Source organism: Podarcis bocagei (assembly GCF_964188305.1).
Source record: "Podarcis bocagei genome assembly, chromosome: 3".
In the NCBI taxonomy this organism is placed as follows: Eukaryota; Metazoa; Chordata; class Lepidosauria; order Squamata; family Lacertidae; genus Podarcis; species Podarcis bocagei.
In genome coordinates, this window is record NC_138127.1 from 66,742,656 (window position 1) to 66,768,846 (window position 26,191).

At 40.3% G+C, this 26,191-nt stretch overlaps 1 protein-coding gene across 7 annotated transcripts in view; it reads right to left on the reverse strand.

The window, feature by feature from the left end:
- SMYD3 (SET and MYND domain containing 3) overlaps nucleotides 1–26,191 on the reverse strand; it is a 349,420-nt gene that overhangs the window by 63,971 nt on the left and 259,258 nt on the right. For all 7 annotated transcript variants that reach the window (XR_014006410.1, XR_014006411.1, XR_014006412.1 and 4 more), the window contains 3 exons: nucleotides 16,618–16,685; nucleotides 15,453–15,555; nucleotides 11,453–11,563 (listed from right to left, as the gene is read on the reverse strand). Coding sequence is in view for 3 of the 7 variants with exons in the window: in XM_081188127.1 (XP_081044253.1) it covers nucleotides 11,453–11,563; nucleotides 15,453–15,555; nucleotides 16,618–16,685 (282 nt within the window). In the remaining 4 variants the exon portion in view is untranslated. The remainder of the gene's footprint in view (nucleotides 1–11,452; nucleotides 11,564–15,452; nucleotides 15,556–16,617; nucleotides 16,686–26,191) is intronic.

The following is a 26,191-nucleotide window of genomic DNA, read 5'->3' on the forward strand; positions in this document are numbered from 1 at the left end:
CTGGGAGTTCTCGGTCCACATACTGCTTGAGCCTTCCTTGTAGAATTTTAAGCATAACCTTGCTAGCATGTGAAATGAGTGAAATTGTGCGGTAGTTGGAGCATTCTTTGGCACTGCCTTTCTTTGGGATTGGGATGTAGACTGATCTTCTCCAATCCTCTGGCCACTGCTGAGTTTTCCAAACTTGCTGGCATATTGAGTGTAGCACCTTAACAGCATCATCTTTTAAAATTTTAAACAGTTCAGCTGGAATACCATCACTTCCACTGGCCTTGTTATTTGCAGTGCTTTCTAAGGCCCATTTGACTTCACTCTCCAGGATGTCTGGCTCAAGGTCAGCAACTCTGAGTTCTTCAAGCCCCTTCGCCACGGCAAGGCAGTGATCCTATACCTAGCCATAAAAAGCAGGCAGGGAGAACGCCTACCCCAGGCAATGCAAAGGATTTCACTGTCACTAAGAGCCTGGATATGCAGAGATGCTGAGATTGCTGGGCCACAAGCAATTTGGAGGTCTAAGTTCTGCTGATGCGTTTAATAGAGCCAGTACAGCACTTTAATTACCATGAAGCACTCGGAGCTCAGAAAATCATTACATACTATTCTCTGCTGTAAATAATGACCACTGTTGGTAGATGTTCCTCCAGTCTTTAAATGACAGTGCCTAAAACAGTTTGCATGCAAATGAGTTCTGGAATCATTCCATTTATTAATTATTAATCTGTTTCCACCATTATGACTGAACCTTCTGCCTAATGACAAGCTTGTTGCTCCTGAGCTATACTTGGGGCTTCAAAGCTCTTTACTACCCCTTGTACTGCCTGCTTTTGCATCCCCCCTCCCTTTGCTCATCATAACTACCAAGACACCGATTCTATTATAGATATTACGGTAGGTCACTGGTATCTATATTTGGTTTTTACACCCTACCCCCTTTGACACACATTTTATAGTTAAAGGCTGGGAGCATCAAATCCCTTTCCCAACACAGAGATGCACAGGCTAAATTTAAAGTGTCAAGTTCAATTCAAATTTAAGGAACTCAATTTTGCAAGCCGCATTATCAGCTGTTACCCACATTTCATAACCAGGGGACAGAATTTGAGCGGAATCGAAAACAAGCAGTTAGGGAGTATGCACACTTTCAGAACATACTTTCACTCACACTCACTGCTAACCTGCAGAAAACGCGTCTGAACAAAGAAGAGAATACTTCTCATAAGCTGCAAGACATAACAGCTACCACAAAATGAAGAAAATATTACAGAAGTGTAGGCCTTTTCAAGCGCCTTGTGTAATTTGATGTATAAATGAAGGAAAATTTAGAAGTGGCCCTTTTTCAAAGTTTCAGTCCTCACTCACAGGAGCTGTGACCATTTGAGACACATTGGACTCTCCCACAATTTGTGTGACATACTTGATGCAAGATTGCAAAGCACATGATCTATTTAATAATGACGAATCAGATGGCAAACCCAGAGTATTTTAATTTTCTTCGCTGTATCATTTAAAAGGCTACACTTAAACAGAATTTGTCTGCTGACTTCAAAATGTATCTTATTCTGCCACTGCACATGCACACACCAGCGCCCCTAATTTTAGTACATTTGCACATACCCTATCCTTCTTCCTTAGCAAATAAACCTACAGATGGGAACAGATTACAAAACTGTAAAAATAAATTCATTGTTCATTGTTTTAATATTCATTTTTAAGCAACATTCACAGCAATCTGAGCAGACTATTGAGCTGTTCTATTGTGTAAGCTGTGTTCAGCTAATCAGCCAAACCAGGAAAATGCTAACTATGTATTTCTCACTGTTCTAATAACCTTTATGTAATTGAGTCATATCTCAAGTCTGATACTTCTACCAAAATATTTACATAGCCAAATGGGTTGTATTTCATTCTGAACAGCGCCGCAGCTCGACCATGCTTTGTTTCCCCTTTAGATTAAAGCTCATCATTTTCACACTACCTTCCATACATGACTTCCCATGTTAATTAGCTAAGTACATGGCGAGAGCTCAGCTTACTCATTTTTCTCCTCCAAATAAATAAGTGGTTGTTGATTCACATTGTTACAATAGAAGCTGAATCAGCAGGTGTCCTTCAGTCAGGATTTTAAACAAGTAAAAAGTCAGCATCATGTCATGATCTAGTCAAGGCATGAGTCACACCCATTCTGGATACGGGAGTGGAACATACAACACATAAAGTGATAACATTTGGATTTGACTTGACAAAGCTGTTTCATCTGGAATTTGACTTCCTGTGTATGCAAACACAAGTGGACATCAGCCCAAAGATGCTGAGAGAAGCAGTTCTTGGAAGGAACTCTTAGCTGTCCTAAAGTGATGCTTGTGCTATGTCTATTATATTTCCCGAATACTTGCAAGTTCTCATTTATAAAATCACCATGGCCCAGGGTTTTAGTGAAAACTGGGACTACAATGTGCCTCAAATGTTAAATGAAAGAAGAATTCTGAAATATCCAGGTGTGTGTGTGTGTGTTCTGAAGCTAGCTGCTTGATCTCTTTGTGTCAGCATCTATAATTGCTAAGTGGTGAGAATAACCTTTTCCATTTCTAAACGAAGTGTTGCTACAAGCTATAGATACTAATTTGCTGCTGTATGTGGCATGACCAGATCATAGTATCTCTCTTCAATTTTGTATTCCTTCCAGAAATGGAAAACTGTGGACAAGGTCATAAAGAATTTTAAAGAACCTAACAAAGAGGGGTGGGGGATAGCCAGTTGCTGAGGACCTGCTTTCTTTTGGCTCCTAATTCCTTTTCCCATGAAACATCAATGTTTAGTGACCATGTGAAGGGAGAGATGTGTACCCGCTGGCTTCAGCACAAACCTAATCAGAAGAAACAAATGGAACATATATATAAAAGGTGTGCATATGATAGGCTTTTGACAGCTATTTATGGTAGGATTAGCCATACTGACCTACAGGATGTGTAGTCTGCTTTGTGATTAAAATTATATTTTCTATGATAGAAATTTCTATGGTATATTATACATTTTATGAAATCATTATGTTGTTGTTGTTTAGTCGTTTAGTCGTGTCTGACTCTTCGTGACCCCATGGACCAGATCATGCCAGGCACTTGTGTCTTCCACTGCCTCCTGCAGTTTGGTCAAACTCATGCTGGTAGCTTCAAGAACACTGTCCAACCATCTCATCCTCTGTCGTCCCCTTCTCTGTTATAGTGCATTATTAAATTTTGTTCATGTTCAGGACGTGTCACACTGCAGGATTTAAGTCTGCCATCAATCCTGTGCATGTGTTTCTGGGAGTTTGGTTTCTCTGAAATCAATGAGGCTTACTTCTATGCCAACTTACACAGAAAAGCTGCTTTGTACAGAGGAAGACGATTTGTCCATCTAGCTCAGTACTGTCTCAGCACTGACAAATGGCTCTCCTGGGTTTCAGCTAGACATCTTTCCCAGCCCTTTCCAGCCCTACCTGGATATTTCAAGAGATTGAACCTGATGCCTTTTGCATGCAGTAGATATGTACTCTACAACTGAACTACAGCCAGTGCTGTAATTCCAGCATAATGAACTGTTGCTACATTTTGGCATAATGGACACCCCAAGCTCACATATGATAAAGTGTTAGGGCTTGTTTCCACTGCCCAGCCACCAAATTCCAGTCAAGCCACTGGTCTGAGCCTCACAGGTACCTGAGGGCTGATGAAGGTATTTTGGCTGCTACATGAGACAAGGGAGAATTTGTGCTTCTCTGAGACACTAATTTTGTGGAAATAGCTGATGCTATCTGATGTAGATTCGTATGCATTTATTCCCTTGCAAGGCTGTAGACAGAAAACAGAACAACAAAGCTAGAAAGTAATTGTGTGATGGAATTGGCCCCAAATAGTTAACATTTTGTCCTTCTCCTGGCAGAGAAAAAAGTCTGCTTAAATTATCTACCAAAAGGTTTATGTTTCTTTCTAGGCTCCTGGCTTTGTGAGTAATGAGATTCTGTTCCTCTCAGATGACTACAAGGCTGGACTCTCAGGAGAGTGTTGTATTCCAATCCTGTTTCGGCAATTCAACATACTAAGCCTGCCAAATTGTCATGCCATATTAATGCCAGTTTCCCCTTCCAGTAGCCTCTGAATCTACATTTCTGGCAGACCTCTCAGAGTTCCCATTCATTTGTGTGAACTCTGCTTTATTTTCTGCGACCCCATGGCATCACAACCCACTCCGACATGTTCATAAATATTATGAACAGCTCCCTCAGAGAAAAGAGCCTTACAGCAACCAAGAGAGGTAAATAACCACTGGGGTCTCAGTCTCATTTGTCAAAGCCTGCTATTTGGTCTGCACTCGATGCTGACCAGGGTAAATCCTAGAAACCGGAAGCTGAAGGGGCAAGCTGGCCATTAAAACCAGAACTTAGACATGATTCCTGGGCTTTTAGTGACATTTCTGACTAAACTACAATATTGCATCTACCCTGAAATACATACAAGACAACGAGGCCTCTTGAAATTTAACAACAAAACCAGCTTGGCTGTCCGCAATGGCCAGTCTCAGAGATGAATCCATGTCATCGCAGAATTACCGCCCCTGTTGAGATACAACAGCTGCCCACTACCTGTAATTTCTAGAAAGGATTGAAGACATTTCTGTTTTGATACGTTTTTACAGTTGGGTGGAAAGGTAGGTTAGGGCGAGAGGCCTTTACTGGCCCAGGGTCATCCTGTGAGCTTCATGGCCAAGTGAGAATTTGAAGTCTCGTCTCCCAGTTCCTGGTCTGACATGCTAACCTGGCTCTCAATCACAGCAGTGGCTCTCAATCAATCTCTGTCATAGGGCCTAAGATGGTTGATGGTGGGGAATTGCTCCCTTAGCTACTTGGATCCCAAACTGTTTCGGGCTTTGGACACCAGTACTAGCACCCTGAATTGAGATCAGTAGCTCACTGGCAGCCAGTGCAGAACTTTCAGGATGGGTGACATGGTCCCATCAGACTTCCCCAGAAATTGTTAAAAACCATCAAATTTCAAGAAATATATGAATAAAGAAATAATATTATTGTAATTCTAAAACAATGGAATTCAACAAGACTTACTTGTGAGTAAACATGATTGGTTTTTGCTCTAAATCTGTGATTCCCAACGTGGGGCACACGCCCCACAGGGGGGCAAGTTGATTTTTAAGGGAGCAATTCAAGAATGAGTTATTAACAGTGAATGGCCTTTTAGGCTTCCTCCATGTGAATAGGAGGTCACTTTTATAATAATAATAATAATAATAATAATAATAATAATAATAATAATATGGCAAGGGGAGTGGGGGGCATCAGAATTTTAGAGATGCTTAGGTGGGGCATGGCCAAAAAAGGGTTGGGAAACCACTGTTCTAAATCTTCAGTGCCTTGACCAGCTTCTGAGCAGTCCCTGTTTAAAATATTTGCCACTCATATAATGTAATCTTAACATTGCAAATTAATGCACGAATTCAAGGTAGATCAATGCTAGGGTTTCAGCTTATGAGCATGCACTTTTTTCTACATCATAAAATATTACCTGTAGCAATGTATGTACCAAACAATACCAGAAACCAAGGATACTACAGGAGCAAAAGCTGATTGCTAGCAAGTACAGAGCTTCTGTTAGTTTTTCAGTTTTGAATACAGAAGTAATAACCTGAAAGATATTGCTGAAATTGGTGATACTAAAGCTGTAATCTATACATTTTCCACTAAAAAAGGCTCTCAAAGAAGACCATGTGCAGAATTTTGCAGTGCTCACAGGAGACTACCGTGCTTTATTAATTTTGCACTCGTGAACTAGACTGCCAGACTTTACAAAATGTGACAGGTCTTTTTTAAAAAAACACATATGAGTTTGTTGATATAGTGGCTCATTATCTCAAATAGGAATAGCAGATATTCAAGAGGTAGATTTCTAAATTGATGCTGATGACTTATACATTCTATGAAAGACGATACCATAATTTTCTCTGTGGAGGTAATGCTTGTAGAATGTAGGCATTTAATACTTACCTGAAGACAAAACAAAGTATTCCTTTGCCAGCTTAGCATTTGTAATTTTTTCCTAATGCTATTTGTAAGGTATGTTAGTACTGAGAGTTCTAGGGGGAAATAAACCTCTTGTAGAATTTCTCTTCAGTTGCAGTGCTACAAAGGCAAAATATGACAACCTACTATTTAATGTATGGGATTTTAGGAGGGGCACTGCTGGATGGACAAACTAATAATTACAAAAATATTTTGAAAACACTAGATTTAACCTGAAATTTCTGGGCTGGTAAAATGTAAACCAAGTAAACAAAGAACTTATCCAAACACGTGGGAGGTGCTGTTAAATCTAGCATTTTAATTTTATGAGTGTTGCAATGGTGTTGGTTTTGCTTTAATTTTACTATAAAGGGATAACTGATACAGAAATTCAGCAGCAATACTTTTTGGTAGGAGACATTCTTAAAATGCTAAGCAAATATATGGAAATTTCAGGGGGAGACTGTTTCAGAAAAGAAGGTCTGTTCTCACCTCACCCTACTGGCATAGGTTCCTGTGACCAGAATAGGCCATTGTGTTTGGTGTAACTATGTGACAAATACCACCACTGAAAGTGAGTGACTCATGGGGTCCTTTGGATATAGATGGCAACAGCCACCTTCTGTTTCATCAGGGAAAAGGGTGGGGTATAAATAAATACATAAAACAGCAGCAGCAGCAGCAGCATAGCTGTCCCATACAGGGATCAAACCTGCAACCTTGGCATTATCAGCACCACATTCTAACCAACTGACCTATCCAGCTGAGTGGATATTCCACTATGCTGCATGCAGGGAGTTGGACGAGATGATTCTCAGGATCCCTTCCAATTCTACAATTCTATGAACAGCAGGCCCCAAGCAACAATTTGGGGCAAGTGGCACAGACTGAAGTACATTCCCTATAATCTGGACCATTCTGCATGTTTTCAAACATGCATACAATGTTTGAAAACATGCAGAATGAGAACAACAATGAGAACTGTGCAGTGCTTATTGGATCACACCACTTGCTTTCATCGGTAATTGTAAGGATGAACAGATCATCCTTTCTCCTGTCCATGCTAGCTTCATATATCTCCATTCATAACCCTGTTTCCTCCCATTTCCACATACATCAACTGCCACCTTTTCCAGGGTCCCACACTCTGCAGAGTATAGGGCAGCTGCTGCTGCTGCTGCTTCCTTCCTTCAGAAGCACAGGCTGCACACCTTTCCTGTCTTCCCATCAGACCAAGGAAGCCCTGCTCATCGTGGGGGAAAGCAGACAATGCAGCTTACAATTCCCCACCGGTTCCTTATCCTCCCTCGCTCGGCATCCTGCCCTTTCCATGACTCCTTGTGAGGTGAAGAGACTAGAAACTTGCAGCTTCTTGTCAGCCCATCCTTACCCATCTGGGCTATTTCTTAGCTGGACTAGTTGGGGGAGCAGTCAGTGGGACAGGGGTGCTTACCTGATCTCCCATCGCTGGCAATGCCATGGCTTATTGAGAGGCAAAGGGACAAGACAGTAGTTATGTTGGATTCTTGGAGGTTTTTACACAGAGGCTGGATGGCTACCTGTCCTGGATGCTTTAGCTGAGATTCCTGCATTGCAGGGGGCTGGACCAGATGACTCACGGGTCCCTTTCAACTCTAAGATTCTATGTTGCCATGACACAAATGTCCTGCCACAGCTAATCTGATGTTCCTGCTGGGGCGTTTGCACTACACTGCCTGAGCCCCTCACCGTCTTAGTAAGCTCTAGTGTCACCAGTGATGGGACATTGGGTAAGCACTGCTGTCTCATCACCTCCTTGCTGGTCTCCACTGAAGGAGCGTCTCCACCTCCATCGTTCTGTCCGGACATAGAGGTCCAGCACTGAGAGCCTTCTGGTGGTTCCCTCACTGCAAGAAGCCAAGTTACAGGGAACAAGGCAGAGGGCCTTCTTGGTAGTGGCACTCGCCCTGTGGAATGCCCTCCCACCAGATGTCAAAGAGAAAAATAACTACCAAACTTTTAGAAGACATCTGAAGGCAGCCCTGTTTAGGGAAGCTTTTAATGTTTAATAGGTTATTGCATTTTAGTGTTTTGTTGGAAGCTGCCCAGAGTGGCTGGGGAAACCCAGCCAGATGGGCGGGGTATAAATAAATTGTTGTTGTTGTTGTTGTTGTTGTTGTTGTTGTTGTTGTTGTTGTTGTTGTTGTTAACAAATAGCTGGTCTTGCATCTTCTCCCTATATCTGCTAATGGGATTTGAAAATCCACATGAAACTCTAAACTTTCATTAGATCCTACTAGATTTTCAGACACAGCATTAATGTCATGTGAAAGATCATATAAAACTTGGATATTATCAGAGAAGGAACCATCATGAAAATTGAATAAAGTGCTGTCTGAATGCAACCCTAGTGGGACTTGCTAAGTGAGCATGCCTCAGATTGTGCTACAAACACAGCTATAGCTAAATAAGCTATGGTGCTCTCAGGTTAATCACTTTGCGCAAATAATTATACCTTATCAAACGATACTGTACTTTAACATAGATTGCTTGCACAAAACTCCTCCAAAATATGCCTTGGATAGTAATTACATGTGAAAAAAATAAAAAAGCACTAATCATCTTTTGATAATTATCAGAAAACAGCTGTGATAGGAAATTGGTTACAAACTGATTTTTCAATAGCCACAAGTGTGCACTCACTCATAAAATTATTCAGCACAAGGACTGGCCAGGAGCCAGTGAAGGAGGAAAATAAATCTGATATCACTGTAAAGAAGAGAGTTCAGGCCCAACATATTGCATACTGAGAGAATAACTGACAGCTTTATGAAATCCGTGGCCTATGGAGTAACAGTTTGTAAAAAAGAAATCACTGTAATTGTATCAATACAGCTCAGTAGTTGCACACAGAGGGAAAAACAGAGATGAACACAAGGGAGTTAGGTCTGACCACAGATTTTAAAAGCCAGAAAAAAACTGTAAAGGGATTCTGCCTGGTGAAAAAAAAATATAGGTTATAGCGTTTTACCAGGAATTCCTGTATGCTGTCAATATTCTTTGGTTGAGTAAATTCATGTTATAGGAATAAATTAACGGAGATAATAGGGGTTGCCTTTAAGGACGGATTGCTGTAATGTGCTCTAGGTGGGGCTGCCCTTGAAGCTAGTTTAAAAGTGGGTGCAGAATGCAGTGGCTAGGCTACCGAATGGAGAGCCTGGCTATATGTACATAACACTTGTACTGACAGGTCTACACTGGCTGCCAGTTTGCTACCAAGTGGCATTTAAGGTCTTGTTATTAATATATAAAGCCCCAAACAACTTGAGGTCAGGTTATCAGAAGGAACATCTTCTCCCATGTAGACCTGCTAGGTCACTAAGACCTTTTGAGGATGCCCTATTAATTGTGCCACAAGCTGCCGCTTTGTCTTGCAACAATGCAGCCACTGGCCTCCTCAGTGGTGATGCCAACATTATGGAATGTCTTCCCCTCTGCTATATGACAAACACCAACAGTGCCATGGTTTTGCAAATGGTGGATGCACAGACATTTCTTGACCAATGAGGTATATTTCTATTGCCTCTGGATTATGCTGCCGATGTTTCAATATTCTATTTTACTGTGCTATTCTACCAAGAAACATATGGCTGTTGGGTTGTGGGATTCTTTTTTTACAGTTGTATACAGCCTTGAGATTTTGCCTTGAAATGAAAAGCAGTCTAGGAATGATTTTATAATTTAAAAAACAGTTTCCGAATGAAAAACAGAAGAACTTCAGATTAGAACTCGTCTGAAGGGCTCCACTAATGACAGTACTGGGCATGTGGCCCTTAATTTTCTCTTGATAAAGAAGCATTACCAAAGCCTGCAAGATAGCTTGCAAGAGAATTTATCACTAGACAAATTAAATTTTCTTCTGTAACAAGAGAGAGAGAGAGAGAGAGAGAGAGAGAAGAAAAGCAACGAAAGTGGAACCGTAAGCCTATGCAGAAGAGTCTATAGGAAGAATTAGAGCACTGTTTACTTTTCATTAGTGGAAAATATACCTTGTGACAAGCCTTAATGAATGTAATGTGAGTAACTCCAAGGGCTGGGGTTCCAAATATGTGGATTTCTTTTCTTTTCTTTTTTCAAAATGCTTTTTATTAGATTTTTCATTGGTTATTCATATACATATTCAGTCCTTTCTTTTCTTTTTTTACATAAACTGTGTACAATATCCGTATTTCTTCACAAGTGACTTCCCACCACCTCATTGCGGCTTCATCTGTCTTCTTTCTATTTACAACTGCTTTGCTTTGCAGTCTCATTCTTTGGGTTTTTGGCTAGTTCTTTCTCATTTATACTTATCTCTTTTCTAATTTGCTCCATTTTATTCTCTCTAATTTTCTTCTGGATGGCATTTTGTTGGGTAGAGAAGCCTCGCATAAAAGCCTTGCTTGCGTCCCAAATCACCCTGATGTCCATTTCCTGGTTTGTGTTTATTTCAAAAAATTATTTTAAAGTCTTGTGCTTTTTAAAATATTTTTCCACCATTCAAGATATTTTCCTTCATTCTCCATCTCCACCATTCAAGATATTTTCCTTCATTCTCCTTCTCCATCTCCATCTTGTTCTCCTGCTGTTTCTTAATTCTAGAGTAACTGGGTTATGGTCTGAAATTAATCTTGGTTGTACTTCTGTGGTTTTTTTCTTTGTTTTTTCAATATTAAATTATTTGACAGCCATATTCTATCTATTCTCCCTGGTGATTGTTTTGCCTCTGAAAAGTGCATGGAGTACTTCTCGTTCGGGTGTTTAAGTCTCCAAACATTGTTTAAATTCAGATTCTCTACCAGTTGAAAGAGGTCTGTGGTAGTCTTCCCTTTTTTATTCTTTCTCTCTCGCTGTTCTATCTAGTTCTAATGAGGTTACTCTATTGAAATCGCTTAGTAGTGCTATATTTTCATTACTACAATCCAATAATCTTTCCTCCAGTAATTTGTAAAATTCTACCTTTCTTTCAATTTGGGGTGTAGATTCCTATTACAATTATTTTCTCTCTTTCACATATTATTAGCACTACTATAATTCTGCCTTCTTCATCCTTAAATAATAATTTTGGATCTAACTTTGGATTAGCATAAATTACAAATCCTCTTTTTTTGGATATGTTGGACGAAATAAAAATCTGTTCATTTCTTTATTTCATAAAGGCGATAAGAAACGCCAGCCCCTAAAAGTCAGCAGAAGAGTCCACCCATACTCTCATCCTTTGACCTGATACTTATTTATTGCTATTCTTTCATTCACATGGGCATTTTTTCAGAATAAAAGCAGATACAAGGACAAAGGCCATTTGCAGTTAGACCCCGAGGGCACCATCAGAAAGGAATGAAACTGTGTATCTATTGTGCTGTCCAGAAATGGGCTCAAACAACTTACCTTGCTTTGTGAATGGCACATAGGGCAGTCACATTCAAAACAATATTGGCGCTTCAGGTGCTGCTGACGATCAGGAGTAGGCATCATTGTTTCAATATAGCTGATGGTGAGCTGCAGACAACAAAGCAGGGGAAATTCTGTGGTAATTTGACAAAATACTGCATATTATCCGCTGCTAAAACAGGAGGGATCCTAAGTTTAAAGTATCATGCAATCATATATGAATGACAACAGACACATCCATGAATGACAACCTAACCAACCACACAGGATCAGTTGCGAGAATAAAATGGGAGGAATCCCACTGTTCCTCACCCTGCCCATAGAAGAAATGTTTGATGCAAATATCATGGATGAGCTCCATTAGGCTCTTACTCTGGCTCTGGCACATGGAAGAGGTTTTACAGAGCTTTTACTTCTGCTTTCAAATAAACCCCAGTTTAGTGTTATGCCTGAACCTTAAACTCTGACTGAAAAAAGCCAATTTGGTAGACCTGATGTTGGTTTGTTTCAATAGGCCATAGCTAAGACTAACCACTTATAAACACCTAGAAAGACTCCATCAACTGTGTCTGAAAAATTTAACACATCACTTGGGAAAATAGGCGAACTAATGCCAGTGTACTGGAAGAAGCAAAGATCACCAGTGTCAAAGCAATGATTCTTCCAACATCAACTTCGTTGGACAGGTCATGTTGTTTGGGTGCCTGGTTATCATCTTCCAAAGCAACTACTCTATTCCCAACTTAAGAATGGAAAGCGAAATACCAGTGACCAACAAAAGAGGTTTAAAGATGCTCTCAAGGCAAATCTTAAAAAATGTAGTATAAGGACTGATAACTGGGACACACTGGCCTGCGAGCGCTCCAACTGGAGAACAGCCTTTACCAAAGGTGTGGTGGACTTTGAAGAAGCAGAAACTCAGGGCAAAAAGGAGATATGAGCTAAGAGGAAGGCACATTTGGCAAACCCTCATCAGGATCAACTCCTGCCCAGAAACCTACTGTATGTTCCCACTATGGAAGGACATGTGGATCCAGAATTGTACTCCACAATCACTTATAGACTCACTATTAAGACCATTTGTCTTCCATGAAAACGGTCTTAACAGTGAGTCCGTGACTCTTACTCAGCTACGAGTGATGGCCAAAGAAGAAGAAAAGAAAGAAGTCTTCTGAATAGCAGCCACAGATTCTGCAGCCAAAGATTCAAGGATGCTTAACAATTCCTTAACTGCTTTGAAGTGGGCGCACTGTGCTTCATTCATCATTTTTATTCTTACTCAAAGCTTATTTTGGTGGGATTCTAACCTGTACAAGTTATTTTTTGGTAGCGATCAAAAGCATAAGAGGGATCCAATTATATTTTTGATGGTGTAGACATTAATGTGTTCAGGAAGCTGTATCATCCATAAAACATATTGGGATTCCTTAATACATTATTAATTTGTAAAGTATTATTCACTGTGTTACCAAAAAGGGAATATCTATTCATAGAAAATACTGTTCTCCCAGTCCCAGCTGCAGGTTTTATTAAAAAAAAAAACCAGCATTTTTTCTTGTTAGTGGAGGGTTAATCAAAGGTGGTTGGATGGCGAACTTACTCTGCAAGACTGTCTGTTCTGATAACTGAAGAAGAGTGTTCATTTAAAGATATGAAATGTGACAAGCATTGGCTAATAGGCTTTAATTCAGTGCAGATAGGTTTGAAATACCTGCGCCTGGTGCTCTAGTTATTATATGAATACTATATGCTGAACATGAAGATTTATAGAGTGCATAGAATTAGATAGCCACCCCAAGGGAGCAGCAGAATTGGTTTGAGCAGAGCCAAGGCTGAATGGCAATTCAAATGTAAGTGAAACATTGAGATTGCTTAACTCAGAGTTACGGAATCTTTAGAACAGGAGCCAACTAAATATTTGATTTCTTTTAAATGTAGCAAGAAGTTGAATTTATTCATGAATGAGTCACAATGGTCTGCAGGCAGGCCATTAGGGCTTTCTGCTTTTTGTTCCCAACTTTGTATTTTTCCTTTTTCTCTCTCTTTCCAAACACAGAAAGAGTTAAAACATTTGGAGCCTGACATGGCAGAAAAATGAAAACTGGAGCTCCCACTCTAACAAGGTTGAGGTGTTATAATTGCTTCTGAGTGACTAGGATCAGATTTGAGACTCAAGTAGCCTTGTAATTAGAAGCAGACAGACTGTCAAATAACTACAGCTGTTCTATAGTGGTTTCAGTCTTCCTTATATTAAACCCAGTTATATATGGGCCAGAAAGTGGTCCTATTGCTTCATCACAGAACAAGAATGTTAAGCTTGTCTTCTTATCCTTGCTGATTCTGCCTTTACCAGTACTGTACTGCTGTGACTTCCAGGAGATTACCTTTAACTAACTGTGTGATTGTAGGCATGTCTACTCAAGAGTTCAATGGGACTTATTCTCAGGTAAGCGGATAAAGGATTGCAGACTAAGAGGGCTGCATTGGATGGAACCACAGGAGAAAATAACTCAGAAAAAGGTCAAACTGGTTGTGACCTTGACCACAGAGATTTGGGTAATTTTGCCTAGTCATTAAAGTCATTAAAGTCGATGGCATCTTTCAAAGACTGGATTTAGAGACTCTTAGCAAGTTTATAGATAAGGACAGAAAGGCAGAGTGTCATTGAGAAGTTTGATTTCATGGACAATCTGCATGTGCCTTGGGACTATATGTCTAATTTGTATGTGTGATCTGTGTAATGTGTGATTGTCCTTCAGAATACAGGGCATTTAGCTGACTCCCTTTTTGAAAGGACTCTCCCTTCCCAATCCATGCCTAAGGCCCCACTGAACCTAGCTGTGAATTTTCATAATTTTAAAGAGTAATAGTCCTATCCTATGCTTAAAAATCCTGTGTTCAATCTGTGCTAGTTTAATTTGGGCCCCATTGGAATTAATGTGAAAGGTTAATTCTGACTAAGTAGTGTCCCACTGATTTTAGTGGGAGCTATGTGCAGCTAATTTAGTCTGGCTCCAAGCTCATATGTTTGAGTATTTTTACTGTAACCTTAACACCAATGCTATTTATTCTTGTTTCACTACTACTGAGTGAGATGTTTTAATGTACAACAACAACCAACAGCGCAGTTGGACTTTTGTTGGAATAAACAATTAAAATTGTGACTCAGATAAAAGGAGCTCCCCATAAACTTTGCTGAGATCCAGCATTAGACAGCAAGCCCAAGAAATGAAGTCTGTGAACTCAACACCATATTATATTCAGGTAGGTTGGTTCAGATATCTGAAGAAGTGTGCATGCACACAAAAGCTTATACCCAGAACAATCTTAGTTGGTCTCTAAGGTGCTACTGGACAATTTTTTAAATTTATTTATTTATTTATTTATTTATTTATTTATTTATTTATTTATTTCGACCATATTTTATTTTGCAAGTAGCAATCTTCTGAGGGTATGCATTGGATATGCCCATATTTGAAAAAGAAAATGGTGAGAAACATTTCTCTGATAAGGAACACAAATCATTTGGGAAGGGCATTTCTCCAAGTCATTTTTAATAAAACCAACAAGGAAACGACCCCTGCCTTGTTACTTTTCTTGCCAATGAAAGGTTTACTGCTTCAGCATGGTTTCAATCTGACAAATGCTTATTGTTGCAATGATTTAGTGAATGCAGCATTCCACCCAGAAGTATCGTAAGTGTTTTTTATCAGGGTAAAGGCACTCAAATACAAACAAAATGAAGTGCCTAGAGGAGGAATGGAGGGAGAAGAATTCATCAAGACTGCCAGTGATTTATGGGAGGTAATGATTATGAGACCCAGACAGTGTAAAGAGAAGATTCCCTTTATCATCTTCTTCCTGATAGCTATGAGATAGGAAGAAGCATCAATATATCATCAAAGTGTTAAAGCTGGTGGCCATGCAGTCTGGAAGTTATTTAAGGAGATGCAACCGCTGCAGGTGTCTGTGACGGAAGAGAGAACAAGCTAATTACCTCTTCACCCATCTCAATGTCCCGGACGGAGCGGAGGTGGAGCCGGGGACCCTCAAAGACGATCACACAGTTGGGATCACAACTGTTGTTCAGCAAAGACATGCTAAGGAAGGAAAACAACAGCAGTTTAAAGGAAAAGGTTTCCAGGTGCAAATATGAAGTCTGACTAGAGAGGCCTCCACTCCTCATTCCCTCCCTGGTGTCTTGAATGCTGTGTCAGTAGTATTTTAGGTCCAGTGCAAAGGGAGGCAAATGTAGTTCCCATGGCACCTGGCACCCACATCAAGAACTCAGGTACATTGGAAAGTTGCATTTCCCAGGTTCTCTTGTGCCTGGGCTGCTGCTGCTGCAGTGCTGAAGACACCAAGAAGGAAGTGGGGTGCTTGGTTTACACACTCTTCTGGGAGACATGGAATCTACGCAGCCAAATACTAAAAGCAAGGCAAGTTTTAATTCCAAGACAGATACTTACAAAGTTTGGTGTTGTCACCACCTTCCCCTGGCTTTTGACACTTGGGATGTATATTGTAGGACTCATCCTATTTTTGAGATTGTAAGTTGTTTTGAACTGTTTTAAATGGCTATAACCCGTTCTGGGACAACAAGGTAAAGGGCAGGCAATGAATTAAAACCATCATCATCATCACTTGTGGCCAATGGTCACTGATGGCATTTATGCCCCTTCCTACCATCACCCAATGCCAAAGAGGTGTTTGCTTCAATGTACTGCAAGTTGCGTCCACATTAATTTGAGTTCCCTCTAGTTGTAGAAAGGCTCTTCTTCAAATATACAATATTATGGGTTGTGTTCAACCAAGTTTTACATAGAGTAGACCCATGGAAATTAATAGACTTGGGTTAGGTCTACTCTTAGTATTATTAACATTGGATATAACCTTCTGTCTGATGCTCCCTTCCCAACTCTGAATGCTGGGAATTCAACAGGCTCCAGTGCCGTGTGGCTGAATTATCCAAGGCAGGGGGGAAGGAACTGCAGCTGTGGAATTTTCCTGTGAATTGTTTTCATTTCTAAAATTTCTTGATTCATTACAGTACCTGTCCGTCCCCGCCCCCCCCCCCCGAAGCCTGGGACTGAGTGCATCTCTGTGCAATAGAACTAGAATCCTGGAGGTTTTGCTTATGAGTTATGGAATGCCCACAGTACCTGGGATAAAGGCCAACACCAACATTCTGCATCTCTCCATTGCTAATGCTGAAACAGTTGCAGGTCACCTGTAAAAACAAGGTTATAATCCATGATTAGTATTACTAGAGCCATTGAAAAACTTCGTATGCGAGTGAAAGAAATGTTTAAAATACAAGGCAGCAACTGCTGGGTAATTAGAGTAGGGATATTCAAGTCCAGCACAGAGGTACCCTTTCATATTACGGCATTTAAATCTGGGACACAACCTCAAAAAAATAATGAAGCCAATTAGGTGCTGAAATGCCAGTGTCCTTTAAAAGGCTGCCAAAATACAAGTTTAGATGTATGCTGAGACCCCATTTTATAGTCCCAAGAAAACACACAGACACACACAGTTTCATCCTATGGATGTTTGCAGTGTTACATTAATCAAAACTCAATCACCAAATCTGCCTACAGAGTAATTTCACATGTCTTGACAGGAAAGCTGATTTAAACAAATATACAAGCAGTAATAAATTGCCTTAACCCTCCCCCACAAAACACCCCACATTAATTAGTCTGTTATTTAACCCATTCATACTTCCCAACCATTTACAAAAGTCATACATCTTAATTATGTTTCTCCTGCTGCTATTGGAAACATAATTCGAGACAACACTTGTGAGCTATGTTTAGTCCATTTCTTTTATAAAAGCAATTAAAGTGTTACAAAAATATTGACCTTGTTTTTCAGTACATAAAAAATTAACAACTCTTTCCAGCTGGGAGAAAAATCGTCCCATTTCTCTGAAATACTTTTCCTAAGTGTCTTACAATAGCGTCCTATAGATCTACGTGGTTTCAGCATTACAGAATGATTCATGCCAAGAGTTACAAGGCTGGTTAAAGCAGTGAGGCAAATATGCCCTGGCCTATTGCTCATCACCATGTGTTTGATGCCTAAGACTGCTGCTTTGGGAGGAAGAAATATGGAGAAGAGATTTTCTGTACATGTGGCAAAAGAGAATGGAGAAGCAACAGGCAGTGGAAGGGTTAATCAAAATCCCCTTCCCTTGATGTCTACTCTGCTCCACATCACACATCCCTTCCAGAGTTGCCTTTCCATTGTCAAAGCAGCTGTTGGGCTTTCATTACACGCACATGCTGCCTTGAAGACTGGGCCAGGTCGTCCTCTCACAGGCTGTTGTGATTTTAGGGAATCCTTCATTTAGTTATTACAAGCATTTATAGACCACCCTTCATCTCAGTAGATCCCAGAGTGGGATACAAATTACAAACTGCACAGAATTACATTTTTAAAAATCCAAACAAAGAAAACAGATAAACAGCAAAGCAGACTACCTATCACAAATTAGTTCTTACAGAAAAAAACAATGTTTCTTAAGATAGTTCTTAAATTTCTTCCAATCTTCTTCCGCCGTCTCTTTTCCCTGGTCTCGGATTCTGCCAGTCATTTCTGCCAATCCCGGGAAATGGCTTTCTCAGGGGAGGGTATTATACCAATGGGGCATCACTACAGAAAGAGGCCCTTTCTCACCTCAATGTATGAACACACTTCCCCAGGAATGGTTATGTGGAAAAGAACCTCCTCTGAAGGTCTTAAGGCATAGGCAGGATGATCTCTGAGGTCCTTGGAGTTTAGAGGTTTGCCGCGAGCAAAAACAGATAAAGGTATGCAGTGCTTTTCCCCCTCAAAAAATGTTTAGGGGTACTCTCATTTCGACTCAAGAAAATCATCATTTTATAGTTCAAATCGGGGGAAATAAACACAGTAAATGGACAAAAGTACAAAGATTCACAAAATGTTTAAGGGTACGCGTACCCCTGCGTCCATCCAGAAAAAAAGCTGTGGCCCTTTTCTTTCAAGTTTTACGTCAAGGAAGTGAATAATGTACCAATAACACACACACACAAAGAGCTTTTGAAGATAAAGTCTTTTTCGACGAGTTTCAAGACACCTTCTGGTATAACTCCATTATGTGCACAAACAAGAAAGAACACAGGCAGGGGTCCATCGACAGCATATTTACAGATCTGGAATACATGAACAGTAAGCGGGGCCATACGAACTATAGATGCAAGCAAACCGTTGACGTTGAGTAATTCTTTGACTGACCGAATTGAGATGTGAACTCTGTAACTCCAACTGGTATTGTAATGTCTCAGATACATGGAGGTAACTGAGAAAATGTAGATGTTCTTAAATGTTGTTGTCATAAATATTAAGTTCTCGGAGTTTCTATGCAACTGTTCTCCTCTCTGAATCCACAAAGCTTTGGAGTAGAGTGCGGGGAGCCACCTGATGAGAGATGCAGCTATAGAAAGGCTATTAGTGATTAACACCCACTGTGAATAAAGGGGAGGGGAACTCCACTAATTAGCAAGAAAGGCATTTCCCTTTGCCGCGTTCTTGATCTTGATATCTCCATACAACACACACACACTAATGATGGCACACTGCTTTTTAAGCCTTTGCTATTTTTGTAGTCAGCCCCAGCCTTCTCAGGATGAGACGCAGCCTCCATCTGCGGGGGTCTTCTTTGTACCCACTAGGAGCTTTCCCCGCTTCCAATTTATCTAAGCGACGCAATCCAGGGGTGCCAACAAACAGAAGTTGGCTGATTTCATTTTAATAAAAAATAAAATAAAATGTAAAAGATCCCCCCGCCCCCCACTATTTCATGGAATCTGCAGAAGGGGAGGAACTACCAAACAGAGAAATATAGTGGAGAAAATGAAGAAAGGATGTAGAAGCCTTGGGTTAGCTTATACATACATTCTAAAGATATTTCTTCTGCCTAAGGGAAGTACTTAAAAAAAATAAAATTCTGAATATACTATCATCACTATTTCTAAAGATATTTCTTCTGCCTAAGCGAAGTACTTTTTAAAAAAATTCCTAATATACTATCACCACTATTTCTGTATTATGAGATGATTCATGTTCTAAAAAGACAGAAATTACCCCATTATAAAAACTCCATGTTAAAATAGCAAGTACTTGGAAGAGAAATCAGTCCACAAACAGCTCAGCAGAAGTCTTAGCTCAGTTGGTTAGAGCATGGTGCTGATAAGGCCCAGGTCGCAAGTTTGATCCCCATATGGGACAGCTGCATATTTCTGCATTGCAGGGGGCTGGACTAGATGATTTCTTCCAACTCTACACTTCTATGATTCTATGGGCATACTAAGCACTGCCTGTTGGATAAATCATTATCCTGTGGATTAAGTTTCTACCTGCAAAAGGGGAATAATCACCATCCTATACCCCACAAGGTTTTTGTAAAAATTATAAAGTCATTTTCATCCTAATATTACTGTGGATGCTTCTATTATAGATACCACTAGAGATCACCTGTTTCAGAAGCAAATTGTCTCACTGCAGAAATGAAAGCTAAGTTACGCCTCTAACACTATACATGTTTTGTGAAAGAATACACAGGAGCAAAACATTAATATTAATATCTATAGCAACTACAGCATGATGGCAACAGCAGCCAGAAAAAGTGGGAGAGGCATGGCAGCATAAGATGGAACAGATGTGAAGGAGGTCTGATGCTGTAGTATTTGCTACGGAGGAGGACCGGGCACAATGTACAAGTTTGCTTTGTGCCTCTGGGAGCGTTCAAAACATTTTAATAGTTGTAAGTTCATACACATGGGTGCTGTATGCAAAAGCTAGAATTAAATGCAAGCACAAGGAGGGAAAGACAGAGAAAACTGCCTTATACTGAATCAGATCATTGAGCTCAGTCTACATTGACTGGCAGTGGTTCTCTAGGGTTCCAGTCTTCCTCTGCCCCACCTGGAAATGCCAGGGACTGGACCTGTGACCTTTTGCACACAGATCATGTGCCCTGCTACTTAGATAATGTCCTTCCCTTGAAAGAAAAACACAAAGAAATGAGACAAGTGTTGGTTGTGTTGGAGAGCGACCAGGATGATAAAGTGTCTGGAAACCAAGCCTTATGAGGAACAGCTGAGGGAATTGGGTATGTTTAGCCTGGTAAAGAGGAGACTGAGAGGAGATATGATAGCCATCTTCAAATATCTAAAGGGCTGTCACATGGAAAATGGAGCAAGCTTGTGTTCTCCTGCTCCAGAGTTTAGAACCCAAACCAGTTACAAGAAAGGAGATTTTGACTAAACATCAGGAAGAACTTTATGATAGGAAGAGACAGTGGGATGGTACTCCATGAGAAGTGGTGAACTCTCCTTCATTGGAGGCTTTTAAACAGAGGTTGGATGGCCATCTGTCATATTTGATTTAGTTAAGATTCCTGCACTGCAGGGGGTTATATTAGATAACCTTCGGGGTCACCTTCCAACACTACAATTCTATAATTCGATGGTGAGCCAAGTTCAGATAACAGGAAGCTCAAGGACTTAAGCTGGAAAATGAATGAATGGAGTAGAAATTCAGATTTGTCTTACACTCTTTTGTTCATACAGATATTCTTACTGTTTTTGCTTGATGTAAACACTAATTTGGCAGTTCTGACAGATTCAAGAACTGAAGAAGTGGATTACATACAATAGCCAACTCATGGGCCTAAATTATCATGCCCTTGAAATAAATAATGAAGGTATTTTACATGTGTCTAAGACAAGACTTTGTATAGTGTTTTTATCTTATATTTTCTTTCTTTCTTTCTAGATCATGACAGTCTCTTAAATTTCAAAAGGGCAATCCACATGTGACCGTTGTTGAGTGTGGCCGAGATAGAAATCCCTGCTGGGTGTGGAGTTCGAACCATCCAATTCACTGGCTTATGGCCCATATACTTGATTATCATAGTCCACCAAATCCTTCTGCATTAATCCGATTTTTCTGTTTACCAGAACCAGTCTTTGGACTGGACTTACCAAAAGTAAGGTTGTTGAGAAAACAGAACAAATGAGAAAAGGGACATTATGCTGTTATGATCTGGTATCTCACATAGGTTTTTTCACATTTTTTCTCCATTAAACATCAAAACTTTGCAAGTCATTAAAGGCACTAACTTTTTTCTAGTTCTTCTTCCATCCATTAATCTGTAAGTGTCTGTGGTTAGACTGCTAGTCTGTGCTAATTTGTTATATTCTCAAATGAATCAGAATGATTTGCACTGATGCCATGGTGATGCATGATGCTGCATTACCTAAGAGCAATAACATGTTCATTTAAGAGTAATAAATGTGGGAATGCCAAGTACAGTACAGTCACATCCACAGCAGCACCTCAGTACTGAGCGATCGGGGACGACAACTCATAAGCCTAATGTTCACTATGACTCAAGGCATTTCATCTCTGATGACCACAAATACAGCTTCTTATTAAATAAGCCCCCCAGTTCCCAGATAAATAGGCACATTTGTTTTCAGTTTTGTGAAGAAAATGCAGCCACGCATCTATCATATGCTCACACCATACCCCAGGTTTATTGTTTACAAATGTTCTATTTAGTATCTACAGAGATAAATAATAGAAATAAGGTCAGATTCACACTTCCACTGAGGATATACTGGGCAGTGAGTGGGATAGACATTGGGTTTGTGATGGGGATGCAGACCATATGGTGACTTGTCCACCTGGTGTGAAGGTTGTGGATGCCATGTGTTGTCCATAGCCTGATAAACAGGGTTAGGAAAGAGTCAGGGATGGTGGTGCATATTGATACCAATGAAGTGGGGAAATGTAGTCATGTGGTCCTGGAAGTAAACTTAGGTTGTGATGCAGAAGGTTGAAAACCAGGTCCTTCAAGATACCTTTCTTTGAAATGCTATCCGTTCCATGAACAGCACCAGACCGATAGGCAGAGCCGAAGAGTCTGAATGTATGAAAGAGACAGTGGTGTTGGGAGTATGAGTTTAGTTTTGGTAGGCACTGGGAATGTTTGGGGACAGGTCCAGTTGCACAAAAGAAATGTGCTCCAACTGAACTAGAATGGAGATAAAAAGCTGGCAGAAGAGCTTTTGAACTAATTGTTAAGGTAAAGCAGACAGGAGCTACAGAATGTTAAGTTTGGCCTAAATCGTATTTTAAGGATGAGGGTGAATGTTTGTGATCGTTTTGTCTTGCTTCCCTCTCCCACCCTCACTTCATGCAAATCCAGACCTGTGATGCAGCACTACTACCCTCCAATGTGAGCTGCAGGATGACAGCCTTATATTTTTATGCACATGGGAAGACAGCACATGCATCTTTGCCACTTTAAAATACATTTATTTGTTTTTAAAATGTAAGGGCGATTGATATCCAGCTAAGTTGTGATTTAGTTGGATACCACCTGTAAAGGGAATTGGGGTTGCTTGTGCGTAGAGGTTGCTGCTGCTCACGACAACATTCCCTGGCTAAACCTTTCCCTGGCTGGACAGCCCTTTCTCCGTGGCTGTGTCAGTCGCTGGCAGAATCCGTCAGTGGGCGTTTCCTGAACTTCTTCCAACATAAAAACTCCTTGACACCTAGACTCCCTGCGCAGAAGTCTTCTGCGCAGAGTGGGCGTGGCCAGAGGAGGTCCTGGACTTCTCCCCGCTGGTCTCTGTGGAAGAGTCCTGGAGCCCTCTCTCTGAGGTCCTTCCCTGCTCCCCTTTCTCCCAGGTGTCACTCTGATTTCCTTCCCCAAAGGAAGTGTTCTCTCTCCCTCTGCTGGTCCCTTCTCCCGCATCGTTGGGGAGCCTTACCTCCACTCTTGGCTCCGATGGCAGTTCCCTGACACCACCCATTAATTTTTCCACTTTAACAAGTAGCCAAAACATTGAGAAAAGCACAAAGGCCAATTAAAATAGACTAAAATCTTCAGAATAATGTTAAAACTCTGTTTAAAACCAGCAGAAGCTGCCCAAGATCGTAAACAGCACACATTTACCACGTGGGCAAAGATTATGTATTCTGTACTTGGCTATTGTACCTCAGTATAAATGGCAACAACAAAACCCTCTTTCGAAGCAGCCCAGAGAGATTGCTCTGATTACAGAGAGCACACCTATGCCATTTGAAAACAGGAATTTATCATGGACTGTGAAAGACTGAGATTTGGCTTTACTAACAAGGCAAAATGTGCCATACTATATATATATCGTACAATTAAACCACAACCACTAATTTAATGCATTAGATATGGGAATAGAATCCACCACTCCATAAAGTCTTGTCCTTTTACCATCTGGAAATGCATCAACTTTAAGGAACAAACTGAATATCTTAGAGGTATCATCATTGTTTTCCTGTTCACAATAACATGATGGGGAAATTATACAGCAAAACATCTGCCCTGTTTGATGCTGCCCTGAAGACTGTTGCCATTACTGGCCACTAACATTAAATATTAATAGAAATTGAATATGGAGGCAGAACGTGGAGAAAAAGCAGCACACTGAGGAAAATCTACGGGGCTAGATGACATCTTTTAAGCCATAACGCAAAAGCCTCTTAGATAAGAGAAATTATTTCACAAAATTTTTGTTGTTGGTGGTGGTGATGGTGGAGTGTTAAAAGATGTACTGGTTAGATAGAATGAAAACAAGCCATATCAAATGGTTTGCTCTTAATCATGGCATACCTTTTTTCTTTGCTACGCTAGAGAGTATTGGAAGCAAGACTTCACTGTCTACATAGCTTTGGATTTGTTTTCTGGTACCCAGAGTGAACATACTGCCTCTTAAACACATCCTCTTAAACACATCCTTGCAATCCCTGTGGCCTTGTACAATCCATTTTCATAAGTTCCTACAGTGAGCTTCATTCAAAAGCCATCTCAACTGTAGACCAGAAGCTGTGTGCCAGGGTGCACAGCCAAAATACTGGGATGATCCAAAGTGAGATGATGAAGAACACCCACTGGTCCCATTTCCTACCTCCACATGCTGAATGGTTTCCTAGAAATGAAGGTTATGTACATACAGTATGTAGTCCCTATTCATGCCCTGATTATACCCACATTTTGGTCATCTACACAAGACCAATATGCTTTCTGGGCATGATTCTGTTTATGCATGGAAGCCTGTGAAATACATAGAAAATACGTTAGCTGCAATCTACTCTAAGTCAACTATCTTTTCCCTTTCAGTTCCTATGAAATTGCAAGGCTGGATGTGGCTTATACAAAGCGATGGCGTATTTCCAAAGATACATAGCTTGGAAATGTAATATAATTTTTCTTTCTTTGGTTGGAAATTTCATTTCTGACAATCCACTAATATATAATGCTCATTTACAGAAAACAAAAGAAAAAGGAATGTTCCATATTTATATAGTGTTTGTTTCACAAAACCCCATTATACCTTTCTCTTCACCCTCAGAGCACAAGCTATTAAATATTCAAAATCAAACCACATTAATTTTTAGCTCGACACTGCACACTAATGACATTAAGTCAATACTGGGACTATTTTGGAAATCTGCCCCCATCCTTTCTTAGATAATTGGCAGACCTAACACCTGCCTGAAGCAGGTCGTTTTACTTACAAACACAGCTAAACATTATATAAGTGTACAAGCTGTTCAGAAAAATGGATCTGGACTTCATAAACCAAGCTGTTCTGGTCTTAAAACCTGCTCTTCACTCATAGGGGTCACTGTACACTGTACACTTTCAGAAATGCCTTTAAATATACTCTGAGTTGCTCATTTGACGCAGGGCTTAAGCAGTTCTTCTTAAACCACATCTGCACCATATATTTAAAGCACTATTCTACCACTAACAGTCATGTCTCCCTGCCAAAAAAAAGAATCCTGGGAACTGTAGTTTGTTAAGAGTGCTCAGAGAACTTTGAGAATTGTAGTTCTGTGAGAGGAAATAGGAGTCTCTGAACTACAGCTCCCAGAATTCTTTGGGGGGGAAAGCTATGACAGTTAAAGTGGTATGATGGTGTTTTAAATGCATGGTGCAGATGTAGCCTTTTACTTTGTGAGCCTGGGGTTTCCTCCATAAATTTCTTCTGCTTTCTGCCACTCACACAACTTTGCACCAACCATCCATTTTGCATACAGTTGCAAATAATCCTTCACCCATTTTGCTACCCTATTTGCAGGCAGCACCAGCGAGGGAAATTATGGCTATTTTCACAGTGGCTGAGGTGAACACTGAGGGGGATATGAAACTGACTAGCATTGGTGTGGTTACAGATTTTGAAGTGTAGGCGCTTATTGTGATGGCTCCCAGAGCCACACCTCCAAGGAAAGCCCAAGCATGTAAAAAGCTGTGTTAAGTCTCATATACACCCCCAAAGGGCAACAGTACATCACGTGGTATGCAATTTAATGGAAACAGTTGGCAGTTACAAGATGTTTATAAAAGTAAACGCAACTTGTGAAACACATTGACCTTTAACAAAACAGCTCTAGTCATCTGAAAATAAACAATTAACTTTTAATTAGAAATGCAAACAATCATGCAGAGCAATATCATCATTTAAACTGCTTGTGTGGAGTGGAATCCCATCAAAGAAAGGTGGAGAAAGGTATCCAAGACACTGCTTGATTATTTGCCTCATTTTCTTGACCTCCTTGGTGCTAATCAAGGAAAAAACTGACAGCCTCATTATCATCTCATCTCATCTCATTCACTTGCCAGAACAAGGAAGTTCTGTCCATTACCCCATATCATGT